The 16,797-nt window shown below is 47.4% G+C and overlaps 1 protein-coding gene across 1 annotated transcript in view; it reads left to right on the top strand.

Moving 5' to 3' along the window:
- Nucleotides 1-16,252, top strand: part of cep170ab (centrosomal protein 170Ab) — a 22,166-nt gene extending 5,914 nt beyond the window's left edge. Inside the window, exons 10-18 of the mRNA XM_062534914.1 lie at nt 1,230-1,365; nt 1,848-3,443; nt 4,132-4,363; nt 5,433-5,541; nt 7,671-7,805; nt 10,162-10,250; nt 10,644-10,737; nt 14,484-14,535; nt 14,802-16,252. Coding sequence (XP_062390898.1) covers nt 1,230-1,365; nt 1,848-3,443; nt 4,132-4,363; nt 5,433-5,541; nt 7,671-7,805; nt 10,162-10,250; nt 10,644-10,737; nt 14,484-14,535; nt 14,802-15,064 — 2,706 coding nt within the window. The 3' untranslated portion in view covers nt 15,065-16,252. The remainder of the gene's footprint in view (nt 1-1,229; nt 1,366-1,847; nt 3,444-4,131; nt 4,364-5,432; nt 5,542-7,670; nt 7,806-10,161; nt 10,251-10,643; nt 10,738-14,483; nt 14,536-14,801) is intronic.
- Nucleotides 16,253-16,797: the final 545 nt, after the last annotated feature.

The raw sequence follows: 16,797 nt of genomic DNA, 5'->3' as shown, positions 1-16,797 counted from the left end.
GTTAGTTCTAAATGGCTGGTTGCTACGGCCAAAAGCCAGTCGTTAGTTCTATCTCTGCCGTTGTCAAGCGGGCATTTCCCAGGATTCTGATTAACTTTAACTTTGAAAGATCGCTACTTTTATAGCCTACATGGCATCCAACTAGCTACAATCCACCTCCGTCATATGCTACAATGTTACTATGGTTCTGCACGTCTGTATTTCAGCTTGGATGCAACTAGACAGTTCATTTAAACTTCGCAACGAGTTTGGCGAATTAATATTCAAGTGTGATACGGGAACTACTCCGAAGGTAGCAGGTTATACGAAGTTAATGGCCACCCCATTAGCCAATCAGAGAAGAGAATTCCATTGTTGAGGGAGATAAATGAAATTTAACATGTTTTTGAATAATTCCGAAATGAAAGAGGAGTAAACATTACTGTCTACAGCTACAGGTGGGCGACCATTCACGCATTCTCGTCATTAATGTTAATCTGTTTGGCCTCTGTGTCTAGTTACAGTCTCTGTCTGTTCTTGGTCTTGGATTTTGTGAATACATTTCTGAATAAATACGACTTACAGTCAGGCTTTTTCCTCTTCATGAGGCATTTTTTGACTGGTGTGACTTATACTCCGGTGCGACTTATACTCCGGAAAATACGGTAATAATATGATAACATACTAATAATAATGTAGTAACATAACAATACAGTGATATATACTATTAATACTATTATAATAACATGCTATAAACAATATGATGCTACACGAAGACCTACAGTATAATAAGAAGTGTATGTCCAAATAGGAGCTAAAACGAGTAAATAGCTGTATTCATGCACTGCAATAGAACTGACATAGGCTGATCTAAAACCACTGTGACCACCCACAGCCTCTGCAGTGCAGCACCTAGCAGCATCTAGACTGTACAAAACAGCCTAGAATAGACGACTGCGCAAAGATAGCTTCAGAGCAGACACATCAGTACCCTACTGATCTTCCGTGTTTACACAAACACACAAGCACAAGTCCAAAATCAGCCATAAAAAAAAAAACCCAACAGATGTTCAACTTTTCCAAACACAGGATTAGCGGTCTGATTATGCTAGCGTAGGGTGTCAATGTTAGCACTGCTATTTTTTCACTGAGTTTGTTTTTGCATGCAACCGTAGATGAGTCAGTTTGTGTTAAAGTGGGTTAATCTGGTGGCGGAGGGGATCTGTGTAAGTCTCTCTGCCTGCTCGCAGGTCCTGCCAGAGGATTTGGTGGTGGTGGGCGGCCCACGCTGGGTCTCGCAGTGGGCCAGTTTAGCGGCCAGTCACGTGAGGACCGATCCGGAAGGTTCCGGCGCCGAATCGCACGTCTACGTCAACAACGAGAAAGGTAGTCATCTAAACCCTTACACACACTTGCCAACACTGAAAGTCACGCAAGATGGGTCTGTGACCATAATAGTAGAGAGTCTAGAGACAACTCCTTCAATTTGTGTTTTCTGATTCTGAGAACAAGCGTTTTTTTTCTGTTTTAGTATGTTCTAAAGCAAACATATGTGAGTGTGGGTTATTATTCTCACTTGTGTTTATACAGTACCTATATCCCTATATGGTTGTCTTTAGACTTGCTTCATGAGAATGTAGCCTAAAGTATGTATGAAATTTTAATGCAGCAGAACACTTAATACGATCATTGCAAGGTAGTGTTGAAGACGTGATAAAACGAATCAATCACAGCCATTTCTTTGTCATTATGTCCATGAAGTGATAAATCATCACTCGGCTCTGTTTTCCTCTGATGACTTTGGTGTTGTCGTTGTTGTTGTTGTTGCTGATGTTGTTGTTATTGACGTTGTTCTTTTTCTATTTCAGTCTCCGCCGACGTTAGTGAGGTGTCCCACAGCTCTGCCTCGGCTCCCTCGTCCAGCCAGACGGAGCGCAAGCGGCGGACACTCCCGCAGCCCCCGCTGGACGAGACCACCCTCCAGGACGGGTCCAGGAGCCGGCCGGCGCGGTGGCCCCCCGCCACCTCCGAGAAGCAGGACACGGAGACCCAGGAGAAGGAGAGCAAGTTCCAGGGGCCGTCCAGGGCCAGCCACAGGGCCGTCGGAGGCCCCCCCGCCGCCACGGTCAGGGACCCGGCGGGGGGGACGGCGAGAGGCGGCAGGCAGGCGGCGGGAGGCGCGGGCTCCGAGGCCGGGGGACGCCGGAGCGGTCAGTCGCAGGGCGGCTCGCCGTGCAAGTCGACGGGCAGCGGCGCGGAGCGGAGGAGCGCGGACGGGAGGAAGAGGAAGGAGGAGGAGAAGGAGCGGGAGAAGCTGGGCAAGCCGCTGCTGAGGCAGGAGAGCTTCACCGTGGAGAGGCCCAGCGGCAACGTGCCCCTGGAGCTCATCCCGTGCATCGACAGCCTGACCACCGCCGCCACGTCCACCTCGACGTCCACCGCCGCCTCCACGCAGACCAGGGACCCCGGCGGCGGGCCGGTCAGCGACGGTATCGACGCGGCGACGCTGCTGAGGGACAACGAGGCGGTGGCCGCCTTCCTGGAGACCACGCTGTCGGACCTGGCCGACCCGCCGAGCTACTCGCTGGAGGAGGGCTCCATGTCGCCCGAGTCGGACATCGACACGACCAGCACGGTGAGCCAGGCCGGGGGCGAGGGCGGCGGCGGCGGCGGCGGCGGGCGCAAGGTGGCGCAGAAGAGGCGCCCGGGAGCCGGGCCGCCCAGGGTGGCGTCGAACGCAGCGGCGGCAAACCGAGGCGGAGCGGCGGACAAGACGAGGTCGTCTCAGCAGTCGGCGTCGGGAGCGGGGGGGCCGCGCTCGCGGGCGTGGACGTCGCTCGAGCTGACCGACGACGACCTGAACTCCTCGCTGCTCTCCGACACGCAGCCCGCGCCTCCGGCGCCGCACGTTCCGTCGAGGGGCCGCGGGCATGCGCAGGCCGTTTCTAAAGCGGAACCGGGACCGGGCGGCCGGGCCGGACGAGGGAAAACCGCCGCGTCCGGGTCGGCCGCTTCCGTCGCGTCCTCGCCCGCCTCCAAGCCGGCGGTCGCCCCGCGCCCGAGACCCACCCGCGCCTCTCTCCTCCGCCGAGCTCGGCTCGGGGAGTCGCCGGAGGCGGACCTGGGCGACGCCGATCGGCTGTCCGTGGCGTCGGAGGCCTCGACGGCCAGCTCGGCCTCCCGCCCCTCCGCCGGCCGACGGACGCTCTCGCGGATCGAGGCGCTGGCCCAGCCGAGGAGGCCTCGCGTCAGCTCGCCGTCGGCGAGGAGCGACTCGGAAGCGACCTCCAGCCGGTCCAGGGGCTTGCCGTTGCGGCCTCCCCCAGAGAGTGCAGCCCGAGCGGGCTTCAGGTCCGGCGGCTACCCCTCCGCCGCGGCTTCAGCTCCCAGGGCCCGGGCCAACAGTGCTTCCAAACTCCCAGACAAATCGGCTGTCACCTCTTACAACCACAACGCTACTGCAGGTGAGATACTTGGCTCTCCCTTGTGCTGCTGTTGTTGACTTAATGCATTACCTGGCCAAAAGTAAGATGAAAGAGGCAAGAAAGGCTTCCATTTGCTTTCTTGCAACAAGATGCACAATCCTTTGTAAACGATTTCTTAGTGTTGGGGTGGTGGTAGTGTAGTGGCTAATATTCAGTAGCCTGAAAAATTGTGAGTTCGATTCCCAGCTGCCACCATTGTGTCCCTGCTTTGGATAAGTGTCAGATAAGGCAAATAAATAAAGATAAAGTGTTCAGAGGTTCAAAACATTGCACACAGTACCCACAAGCGCTGTATTTGGGCGTGTTTAATGGTTGGCCAAGAATACTGAGACTTTCTTCTCAGAGGCTGGCTTTATCTTCACTCTATTTCTCCCATGGCGGTGTCTTTTTCTGTGTCTAATGTGATTTGCTATGAGGGGGGAAACCCCTATGAGCACATCTCAGGCCTTTGGGGGAGAGACCGGCCGCCTCACAGTGAGAATTGAATTGAGTCCTAAATGTAATTACCCCTCTCTCTCTCTCTCTAGCTCTCTCTTTTTCTCTCTTTTTCTCTCTAGCTCTCTGTCATTCTCTCTCGTCTCTCTCTCCCTCATTCTCTCTCTCCCTCCCTTTACTCACTCGTGTTCAATTCTGGGTTTTTTTTCCGGATGCTTCCGTTATCCCGCAGCTAACAACCGCTGGCGCCGCATGCCCATCGAGTACGCCTCCACCTCCGAGGACGAGTTCGGCTCCAACCGCCACTCCACCAAGAACGCCCGCGCGCGTCCCCTGGCGCCGAGGGTGACCCAGCTGGGCGGCTCCGCGCCCACCACCCCCAGCCCCGTGGGCATGAGGCGCCACTCGCGCGAGCAGGACGACTACATGAGGGACTGGACCGCCCACAGCGAGGAGATCGCCCGGTAACGGCCGACAGATCAACCGTTCGTTTTCTTTATTTTGGTCAAGTCTGGTCTTGGGTAACGGCCGACAGATCAACCGTTCGCCTCCTTTATTTTGGTCAAGTCTGGTCTTGGGTAGTCAAGTTTACTCTAGTTCTGGAGAAGCATTTTTAAAAATTATTTCGTTCTTGCAGTGAGTCTGAGGCACTCGAGAAGGTATTTCTATAAAAAAAAGCCTTTATTAAACTTGGCTATCCATTAAAAAATATATGCCAGGATGTTTCATCCACAAATGGCCTTCCTCAGGGCAAGTTTTAAAAAGTTTGTAGATCAACCATTAATTTCCTTTATTTTGGTTAAGTCTTGGGTAGTCAAGTTTACTTTAGTTCTGGAGAAGCATTTTTAAGAATATGTCACATCCACATTGAACTACAATGGTCATTTCCATTCATAGTTTACAAGATGGTAAACAGAAAAAAGGGCAGTAGAGTTAACTGTTTAACTGTGATTGTTAATTTCTATCTCCAACCACTGTATCCAACTACTGTAGTTTTCCTACTTGCACATGCTTGTGCTGTTGTCCAGATGTCTGTATCTCAGACAGATTCTGTCATAGATAACACTCTGGGGTGGGAAGTGGGAACGGGTAGCACTCTGAGGGTGCACAACCACAGGATCTAGACCAGCCCTGGGCTTAGGCCATCGTTGAGTAGGTTATTGAAATGGACTTGTCATCCTAGACTTTGTGTGTGGGCACATTCTCTGGCCATTCCTCTGCACTGTGGGCGATGTTAAAAATGAAACTACAGAGGGGTGTATCTAAGCAACCAAGTTTGCGTTGTTATTAAGATTCAGATCACCGCACATCAACACAATTAACATTTCTTGACATTATTATATACTGTATATGCGTTGGTGTACTTGAGTCGTGTGCTTTCAATGCAGATATTATTGGACCAAATTGTCCCCACCTGTTTATCACATATTTCATGCATCCTAACGTTGGTGTGCACAGCCATTACTAGAGGATCTTGGGCATAGTTGTTAACTGCTATGGCTGTTTGCTAATCTCCCTAAATATCTGTTCCAGAATCAGTCAAGACCTGGCTAAGGACCTGGCCATGCTGGCTCGTGAGATTCACGACGTAGCCGGAGAGATCGACTCCGTCAGCCCCTCGTCTGCTGCAGACCCCTCTGCCGTAAGTGCACCGCCAACTCTCACGGAAGGACAAACCCTAATGATATTAACAAAAATATAACGGCTCCTCCTCGCCCCAAAAATGGTCCTTGAAGCTTTAAATGGCTTTTCGTGTGTGGAAATTTTAGTTTGCTTCTACAAAAGAGCGTTCCATTACAGGGTTCTTAAGAGAACGGTTCTAGGTCTCTCTTTATCGAAGCTGAAAGGCCCCCGGAGGGCTTAGCGGTGGCAGGGTCTTTGCAGGGGCTTCCTGTGAGGAGCAAGTGGGCTCCTCATGATGTGGGTCAATGTTAATGCCCCACTGCATGGTCCTCATCTGTGCCCTGGATGCCACACTCTATTACCTCTCAAACCTCACACTTTTTTATTAGTGCTTAACATATACTTTTACTTTCACACTAGCGTGGCTTCTCTGCAGCTCGTTGAATTTTACATTTTGTGTTGAATCGTAATGATGCTCCAGGCGAAGCTTTTTTATTACCGTGAGCTTTCTCTACACACACGGCACGGCAACAGAAAAAGCAGTCCTCTGCTCACTTCTCCACGTCCGCTGTTTATCTTCTTTACCATCGCCATGGTAGCTACCTGTCAGTGATGACACCTTTGTAGATGTGTGTGAAAAGTAACTTGTTTTGTCTGATGTGTTCACCCAAATTGACCCGAACAACCATAGTAGGACGTTAGAATGCTTGCTGAATAATTTTTTGAGTCATATTCTTTACTTTTGTTGATCTGTTATTAATTTCTTACAATTTTATTTAAATTATTCTTAATCTTTTATCTATTTTTACCTAATCTATTTAGTTGACTTTTTTCTTTTTGTTTTTTTGTGTTTGAGCTATTTTTTTGTAGTGGTGTAGTTTGCCTCAGGGGCCTGATCAAACTCTCTGATGGCCTGAGGTTCTCCACCCCTGCCATACAGCATGCCTTGTATTGTAGTCATCTGCATCGACACCCTCACTACCTACTCGATAGGCCGACACTGGAGAATGAGGTGGGGGTGCGGTAGATTCTCAGTGCAGTGAAAACCGTGGCGCAGCCTTCGCGTTGGATAATGCCGCGTGCCATGTCCTCAGAGTGCAGCTGGGTCACGCATGTTGCCAAGGCCTGTGATTCATCTGCCTGGTCGCACACACACACACACACACACGCGCACACACACGCACGCGCGCCAACACACGCCCTGCACTTTAATTAGTAGAGCATGATAGTGCGTAACACGTATAGCTCAAAGGGTAGAGAGTCCTCACGGGACTTTCAACGCAACGACTTTGGCTAGAGAGAGATTAACATTGTGCCTGTAATCCTGTTTTTTCATCATGCGCTGGTTTGCTGTGAAAAAGACCAAACTGTAAATGAGTATTGTACCCCTATCCAGTGCTTTAATGAGCTCTGTTTGATGGCCTGACCGGTGATGCTCAAGCAATTACATGTTGTGAACTTGTGATGCATACAGTAGCTGCGTGTTTCTATGTTATGATGAAAGGCACACAGCTGTGATTTTAGTATTTTTTTTTTATTTAGTATTGATTTTAGTGGGCACAATGAATCTCTCTATTTCACATGCCTATCCCCACACCTGTACAAACCATCTCCACTAATATTTTAAAGGTGCCGTTTTTGAATTTCTGTTTGCAACATCCAAAAGTGATGTTGAAACTGTCTTTTAGAAAAATAAATGCACCTAGGTTCTGTAATTCCTTGCCATTGATGTTAGCATGCAAACTAACTAGCACTGGGATGGCTCTTGTGTAATTCTATCCATTGCACCATGCATTGCCACTATGTTCATGCCAATGCAAGAGTTCCAAGTTGAATGTGTTGAAATGAAAACTCAAGATAGCTCCTTTAATGTTCATCTACACTCTTAAAATGAATGTGTGGTCTCCATCTGGACACAGAGGTGTGTTGAAATGTGTCGCAAGTTGTGTTGAACACATTTATAACACATGTTGTGTAACAAATACAAAAAGGAAGCAGCACAAACTGTGTTGTCCCTACCTGAGCACAGAGATACTGTAGGTTAAAAAATAGTTTTACGAATGTAAGACATTTACCCTCTTGACTAATTTGTTTATGAAATATGTTGTGTGTGTGTGTGTGTGTGTGTGTGTGTGTCGTCACGGGCAGCTTGATGACCGAGTGTTTGCGGAGAGTCTGGGCAGCGCTCCTGAGATCAGCACCACGAGCGTGGAGCTCCGCCCCCCGGCCGCCAACGGGCAGGACCTGCGCGCGCTCCGACGCCGCACTTGGAACAGAGACGAGGTGAGCCGAGCGCCCGCGCCATGCCAAACTAAACTGGCACCGCCTCGTGTCTCGGACCCTGTCCAACACGCGAGAATAAAAAACCTCTCGTTGCTCAGATCCTCTCAGAGAAAACAGTGAAACAGCAGGACAGATTGGATAGTTTTAGTTCCTAGGTTGAAAGACAGTATACAGCTCTATTTTCTTAATGAAATGTCAATAAACTGTATGTTGTTATTATTAGTTTACTTTTTTGTGAAGAGCCTGTCAGAACATCCTAGTGATATAGTCAGTCTTATCGTGTTCTGAATAACCATTACAGACGGAGTTCCGGGAGATAGCCGAATGAGTCATCCTTAATGTCATCTGACAAGGAATCTATCGTCCGTACAGAATTCATTTATTTCTCTGGGTTTCTCTGAGAAACCATCTGTTGTCGTTTTTTTTTTACAGTTTTATGATTATATAAAGGAGTGAAGACTACTTGTACAGTCTGTGCACCGTTTATAGTGAATCTGGCACCATAAATTCCAGCCATTTGAATCAGTCAGTTATCGGTCAGGCAATGCCAGGGCCTGTTCTCAATAGTCCCTAAATTTAGGGCCATGTACCTTCATCATGTTGTGCCTTCACATTGCTTTGGTGCCTGCTGTAGTCAATGCAAGTGAGTGGGTGTGATCAGCAGACCTGTGCTTACAGGCAATGTCCACTAGAGGTCTCTTCTGTCTCCTAATTGAGAGGAGGCTCTCGCTCGGTGCTTGAGATGCTGAAGTCCCAAGTGCCTCTGCTGTTGTTGCTCCATCCCACTTATGTAATGCAGCTGAGTGCCTCTGAGAGGGAGGAGGCCAGCAAAGATGTAACCTGTCATCTCGTAGCCACCATACACAGACCAGGAGAACGTGTGCTTTTAAGGAAGGAATGGGTCCTTATTGGCTGACATGTGCATCCTACTTGCCTGATTTACATAAAAGATTTAAGCATGCATTGTAGTGTACTATAGCATAGCATAGTATAGTATAGTGTAGTATATGTGATAGAACCATATATTCCTGGGTTGCACTTGTAAATGCATGATGCTTTCAAAAGTACAAGGAAGGATACAAGGATACAAGGATTTTATTTGTAAAAGAGTTACTTTGTAAAACATGTAGTGAACTAGCAGTTTAGCAGCATAACTTCCCTGTGCAGAGATGTCATTAACTATTTATGAACATAAAGAAGAGGGATTTAGAAGAATTTAATAAATAGGTCTGTGTGGACTGAGAGAGAAGGGGGTAAAACGTGCAGTGTGTATGCGTGCAGTGAGGCAAGTCCATGTGATGTATTTAGAGTGTGTTATATGTATTCAGGGTGTGGATGGCTTGAGGAAAGAAACTCCCCCTCGGTCTCTCTGTTTTAGTGTAATTTGCATAGAATTACACGTGGTGTGTATTTTTCGCCATAGATTTTATTCTCTTTTTCCATCTGTTGCAAGTAATTATAGCCGAATAAGCGCATGAAGTGATGCTATCCTTAGAAGTAGGACCACAAAGGCCTGAGGACACAAACGGTAGCAAGGGTTTGAAGAAGAAATCCGGCGAGTTTTCACATTGATCTCCGTTTCGAGTCGCTGCAACCAACAGCTAAAGTGGCCAGGCAGCTACAACAGCACTACACCCTTGGGGCGTGAACGTGGGGGTTTAGGGTTTAGCAGGGTTTAAACACAGCAGGATAGTGGCTTTTGAGGACTTCCCATTGTAGCTTTCCTTGACTCCATCTTGTACAGTATTATAACATTAGTGTGCATCAGTAGATGTTAGCCCTCACATGATGCTGTGCTGTGTCATTGCATCGCTGTGTGTCTGACTGTCCCCTCAGGCTTTTGAGGACTTCCCATTGTAGTGTCCTCTGACTCCATCCTGTTCAGTATTATGACATTAGCCCTTGTTAGCCCTTGCATACTGCACTGTGTCATTGCATCGCTGTGTGTCTGACTGTCCCCTCAGAGTGCTGTCGATAAGAGATATAAGTGAAAACAGTCGGTTTTACGTAGTTTGAGTTGCTACAGTGCTCTGTGGACATGAACATGGGGGTTTAGGGTTTAACAGGGTTTAAACGCAGTTGGATAATGGCTTTTGAAGACTTTTCCATTGTAGCTTTCTTTGAACTTATCTTGTATTATGATGACATCAGCCCCTGTTAGCCCTTGCATGCTGTAATGTATCATTGCATTGCTGTGTCTCTGACTGTCCCCTCAGGCTTTTGAGGACTTCCCATTGCAGTGTCCTCTGACTCCGTCCTGTTCAGTATTATGACATTAGCCCTTGTTAGCCCTTGCATACTGCACTGTGTCATTGCATCGCTGTGTCTCTGTCTCTGTCTCTGTCCGTCCCCCCAGGCTGTGATGGACAGTCTCCTGCTCGCGTCCGTGTCCCAGCTCTCCGCCAAAATCAGGCAAGCGGTGGAGAAGACGACCGGCAAAATACGGTAGGCCGACGACACCGCTCGTTTAACCCCTTACCACAGCCACAACTACACACACAAACACAAACTCGCTTCCTTTGTTTGAGGGGTTTAATTTCCCACATCGTGGCACGGTGGAAATACATATCACTTTCACACAACACAGCAGCGCTATCAATCATTCATGTGCGGTGGTATGTATGTTCACGCCACACAACGCTGACGCAGCATGTGTGCTGCTGATGTGGGTTTCTCCGATGCCCCAGCAACATGAGTACGCCATTAGATGGAGTTGACACTGGGAGGCGTGCTGGCTGCTGAATGGGACAATGAGTGATGCTGAATGGGACAATGAGTGATGCTGAATGGGACATGTTTGCTGTGTTGCTGGTCAGGATCCGCTGTGTTGCTGGTCAGGATCCTGTTTAAGGACAAGGACAGGAACTGGGAGGAGATCCAGAGCAAGATGCAGCTGGAGCTGGAGATGCCACTGCTCAAGACCTCCAACCAGGTGAGTGTGTGCTCTTTCTCTCACCCTCTCTCTCTCTCTAACACTCCCTATCTCTCTCTCTCTCTCTCCCACCCTCTCTAACACTCCCAATCTCTCTCTCTCTCTAACACTCCCTATCTCTCTCTCTCTCTCTCTCTCTCTCTCTCTCTCAAACACTCCCCCATCCCTCTCTCTATCGTTCTCTCTCTCTCTATGTCTCTCAAACACTCCCCCATCCATCCCTCTCTCTATCTTTCTCTCTCTCTCTCTATGTCTCTCAAACACTCCCCCATTCCTCTCTCTATCTTTCTCTCTCTCATACACACACTCCTCATCCCTCTCTGTATCTCTCTCTCACTGCTCAAGACCTCCAACCAGTGTGCTCTCTCTCTCTCACTCCCTCTTTCACACTCTCCATCCCTCTCTCTCTCTCGCTCTCGCTCTCTCACCAACTAGGACAAGCCCTGCAACTGTGTCTTCCACTCCACGTTTTTCTGCGTAGTTCTCTGTATGCCATTTTCTCTCTCTCTCTCTCTCTCTCTCTCTCTCTCTCTCTCTCTCTCTCTCTCTCTCTCTCTCTCTCTCTCTCTCTCTCTCTCTCTCTCTCTCTTTCTCTCTTCCTGTCGCAAAAGCTCATGCAACCCACCCGCATTTACACTGAAGTCTATAAATTATACATCCATACATGTGTTCATGTCTCGCCGTCCTTCTCCACCTGGTGTTAGACTGGAGCCGGTGAATAAGTCGAGCTTCACATCCGCCGCATTTTGGAACAGCTAAAGCACAAGATTGTATATGTGTGTGTGTGTGTGTGTGTGTGTGTGTGTGTGTGTGTGTGTGCGTGCGTGTATGTGTGTGTGTGCAAGTGAGTGTTGTATGCGTATGGTCAATATTTTATTAGCACCCCCCCCCCCCCCCCCTACTCTCCCATCATCTGCATCCTAGCAACCGTCTCCACAACGGTCCGTCGCCGTGGCGGCCCTGCGTCAGCGCTGGCTCTCTCTCTCTCCTTATCGGCCCCCAACCCAGCGGCTGGCCCAGCTGGCTCTCTGTGGGGTAGTGGCAGTGATGAACTAGGAGCGGATGGAGCGATGGGAGCGCTATGCTATGTGATATAACGTGAGCTCGCCTTACCCTGCCCGTCCTCATGGTTGCCATGGTTTTAAAGAGGACAGAGAATGGGTGAACGTTTTTTAGTGGCTATTTCTAAGTTCAAGATTTTCATATGAAGGAGGGCACACACAACCATGCCTCATGTTCATGATAGCTCTTTGTTTATGCAGAACCTCTATTCATGAAAACCAAGACAAAAATGTTTTCCATTCTATGTCTCCTCTATGTGAATGAGAAGGGGGTGGTTGAACAGGAGCAAAGGGTTGTTTGTCCAGAGGCGGAGTTAGCCGTCTGATAATCAAACGTTGAACGTCATGGTGCCCATGGCCTCTCCGGAAGTGGTCCTTTTGCCAGCCTGGAAGATTACTGACCAATAAAACATCCATAAATCAGAGGAAGGGTTCTCTTCTGGACTCGATGTCCGTGGTCGAGTTCTGAAGTAGAAACCCAGACCATTGCTCACCATTTAAGTCTCGCTAACGGTCTTTATGGTTTGTCTGATAAAGTCTCTCTGACAGCTCTGCCGTGCCTGTTCTCACTTTAGCCTTTCTGGGAATCATTATTTTGATATATATATTCAATTCTTTATTCAATTCGTGCTTCTCAACTTTCTTCTAGTATTGCTATCCTCACCTCAGACTCAGAGTTAAGGACTCCTCAGGGGTGCGAGTCGAGACATTTTATAGACGGAAAAAAACAATTGAATGTATTTATGATGTCAGAGTGTTCCTGGCAGAACTTGCACTTCGGCAGAACTTGCACTTTCACGTTCTTAAGTGTTCTTATGATCTTCATCTCCAAGATGAGGACAGACAGGTGGGAAGGGAGGTTCAGGTTGTCTTCTTTCTGAAATGACACCTGCACTGAGGGAACAAGACAGTTTTGAAAATAGCCAGACATCTGGCTTCCGAGAGTAAAAGTCCTGCCATTCCTTCTACCTGTGCACTTAACACAGGTGATACCGCCAATCAGCGGATCTACCTGGCTGAAGATGTGTGCTAATTAGGATCAGCTGGTATAGTACATGTAACAAATATGTCGTAGGAAAGCCAGGATGTCAACCTCGGAAAATAACTCTTGTCAAGTTCGGGCCCCGGAGATTTTTTGATGCCGCGGTGAAACCGAGGCGTGGAGCGGAGCTCCGGGAAGAAGAAAACTCTAAGTGGGCGCTCAGTTTAATTAGACGGCGGCTCTGACTTACGGCCTGCCCCCGGGCCTCGCTCGTGCGGATTAAGTGTGAGGAGTAACTGCCTGGCCAGCGGGACCGAGCCGTAAATCCGGCCCGACGGGAGAAGTCGTCGGTCGTTGCGACCGACCCAAACCAAACCCTTCACTCAAAAAGCCCAAAGCCAGCTCCGAGAGAAAGAGCGAGAGAGAGCGAGAGAGAGAGAGAGAGAGAGAGAGAGAGAGAGAGAGAGAGAGAGAGAGACTCTGGCAGCCATGCCAGGGGGCATAAAGAGGAGTTGACAGGTACAGCACACTGTCAAATGCTTCCTCTCGGAGAGCAGACTTTGAGGGCCCTATTATTTAATTTTTTTTCCTAGCTAAAGTGCCAGGCGTTAAGGTCAGAAGTGCTGAGGTCATGGTTAAGCCTGTCATCCTGTCATGGGCGTCAGAGCTTACATTTTTACAGACACATCTTTCATTGTGGTTTTAAATGAGGTCTTGATTTGGGATATATTCAGTTCATATTCCCCCCGAGACCTGTAACATTGCAATATATAAAATTAAGTCAATAATCAAGGAAGGCGAAGATCATATGGTTACATCTTTTCCTGAAGACAATGGTTCAACTGACCCTTCTACACACCGTCCCGCACACACACACACACACACACACACACACACACACATTCACACGTAACGTCTGTTTCTTGGCGTGTTATTGGACTCAATAGTACCTCAGTGGTGCATCCTTTCCAGTTCCCTTAAGCCCAGGCCAGCTCAGACAGATCTTCTGGTAGGCAGACAAGTATAGCACACTGTCAAATGTTTCGTCTTTGAGAAACTTTGACTTTGACAGTCTATTATTTGTTTATTTGTGAAGTGCAAGGCACTAAGGTGGGAAAAGGCCTTTTGTTCTGAGCCATGCTGTTCTCATGGATACAATCTTCAGTGTGATTTTTTTGATCTTCAGTGTGCAGAATTCAATGAGGAGGACTGTGTGGCTACAGTTTGCACTGAGCACAATGATACAGCTGTCCTGTGATGTTTCTAGCCTACATGATCTGACACTGGCTTCCGTTTTCTTTTTACTAGCTGAAATACTCAACTGTGACTGTCAAACAGATACAGTATGTGCTTCTTCTTCCAATTATCGTGACAGCCTCGGGCTATGAGTACTATGCTACTCAATAGTTTTTATCAAAGATTCGAGAGCGTTGTGCTCCACTCTATGATCTTTGTTTGTTTTTTTTATCTACCCTATTTCTCGATCTGTATCAGTGGCTCAGCTGACCAACCAGAAGTTTCTACACAAGATAAACAAAGATGGCTCCTCCCTTGTTACCATGGAAAATAAGGTCAACATGTTAGTCAACCGAACAGTTCATCATTAGTGCCTCAGTGGTCCATCACAATTTTTCAGAACTGTCAGACTGAAGTTGTTTTCTGTCTGTCTGTCTTCCTCTAATGATCTGCTCTTTGCCTTACAGGAGATATCCTCCATTCTACAAGATCTGAAGAGGATCGAGAAACAGCTCGTCGGTAAGAGCAGTTTCAGGATAAATGTGGCTGGAATCATGTGGCTCAACGACTCTCCTAGGATCCATGTAAATGTGGAGTTATGTGGTGTATCCATATGCCTCAGTGCTGAGCAGTTATAATTCATGGCAATGATCAGATGGCATCACAAAACCTGTTAAATAGATGTCCCTCATCTGCTTCATTGAGCAATTATGTATGAGATGTCATGCGAATTATATTCATTAAAATGTTAAAGGCCTCATGCTGTTTACTTATCCTGCCCTCAGTGATCGACATCATGGTGGACCCTGACGGCACTCTAGACGCGCTCAGCAGCCTGGGCTTGACCAGCCCCCTGGTCTCCGAGCGCAGGGTCAGCCCGGGCTCTCAGGCCCAGAGCGGGGGCCCTCTGCTTGGGGAGGGTGCGGCCGGCGCCCCCCTGGCCCCCGCGGCCCCCACCGAGGTGGCAGAGCGCGACGCAGGCCTCGACGTGAACAGCAACGCCGCCGCAGGCAGCGGAGGACAAAAGAGCTCGGTCTCCCACCCATGAAGGAGGAGGCCATTTGTTTTAGCGTGGGCCATTAGCTTGGACATGCGGTGGCCCTGTATGTGCTTGTCCAGTGCAAGAAATATACCCACTGGGAGTCTATTAGCTAGCTAATGACATGTGGAGAACGAACAGACAACATACAGCAAACTACTGGATATATTCGTTGTGAAGTCAAATTGCCCATATAACAGTGCTTAGGTTGACCCTGAAAGGAAAAAAAAAAAAAAAAGTAGTCCCAAACATATTTTCAAAAGCTTACAAAGTATTTTACATTATATACCTACTGTGCCACTACCTAAATATTACACTATATGTTACTTTATAAAGGTATTTGATATTACATCTGTAACCAAAACCACTCCTAGGTGTAACTGAGATTTACCGTAGATGAAATAAGACATCGGCTAAGAACAGGATATGTGCTTCGAAAATAGAATGCATAAAAAGCTTGTATTTTTGTCCCAAAGTCTGATTATTGTTAGAGTGCTAAGATGATTACATATATACAAAAAAGACATAAGTTTCACATTGTATCTTGTTTACAAACGTCTTGCTCCTATGAGGCCCGCTGTTGTTGTGAGCTGAGGAGCTTGCGATGTCCCGGATCAGCCTTTCTCTGCCAACCCTTAGATGGGGGACTTACAGGGGGGCGACAACAGGCGCGTAACGGAAACGTTCGCTTCGCGTTGCGACCGCTACAACTATTAGCTTTCACTGTAATCAATGGAACTGGCTACACCAGATGTGATGCTAACTCAGTACTTTTGAACAAAGTTGAAAAGTAGTGTTCTAAATTGTTTTTAACGTGTCGCGAACAGAGTGCTTTAGCTACACGCCTGGTGTGGCCCCCCCTGCTAGAGTTAATTAAACGGAATGACAGGAGTAGTGATGGACTATCCACAGTGGCATAGCACTTGAGGGGTCACGGGAACCTTAATGTGTGAATGAGAGAAAAACGAAAGGATAGGATGATTTCCCATACAGGTGGGCATTCTGGACCATGTCCTTGTGCTTATGCAGGTTGAGAACTAGTCCGTTTCCGAGAGTATGACGTTTATCCAAAGTTGAGTGTGCTATGTGGTCTGTTCCAAAGCAAGGCGCTTTTTTTTCGTTTTGTTTTGTTTATGCAATTTTTGAGTGTTGTCTTTTCTGACTGTTGCACTGACATGTTGTCATTAAAAAAAAAAAAAAAAAAAAAAAAGCTTGGGTAACACTTTATAATAATGGTACATGAATTCTCATGAACTAATGCATGAATTAATGCATGAATTACGCATTAGTTAATCCATTAATATATCATGAATCATTATGACTTAACATGAATTCACTGATTGCCATTAATGAATTAATACATAAATAACTCATCATCTTAAGCATTAAGTACGGTTGGCACATCATCATGAATCATGATTAATTAAGCATGATCATGATGACTTTTTGTCAGACAAAATTTTGGACATCACTGTCATGGAGAAAAAAGAAAAGTAATTACACATGAATTCATGTTAACTAAATGACATGAATTATCATGAGTTAATTCATTAACTCATGCATTAATTACACATGAAAATCTCATTAATAAACATGAATTAATAGTATGTCATTAATGACATCAGGTATGGACAACAATTCATCTTGAGCATTAGGTACAGTGGGTAAATCATTATGAATATGATCAATTACACATGATCATGGTGATTTCTAGGTTTTTGAAATCTGCTCAAGGGGTAAGT

This window comes from Sardina pilchardus, chromosome 1, assembly GCF_963854185.1.
Source record: "Sardina pilchardus chromosome 1, fSarPil1.1, whole genome shotgun sequence".
Lineage (NCBI taxonomy): Eukaryota > Metazoa > Chordata > Actinopteri > Clupeiformes > Clupeidae > Sardina > Sardina pilchardus.
Note: the sequence above shows the minus strand (reverse complement) of the source record. Positions and strands in the feature narration are given on the sequence as shown.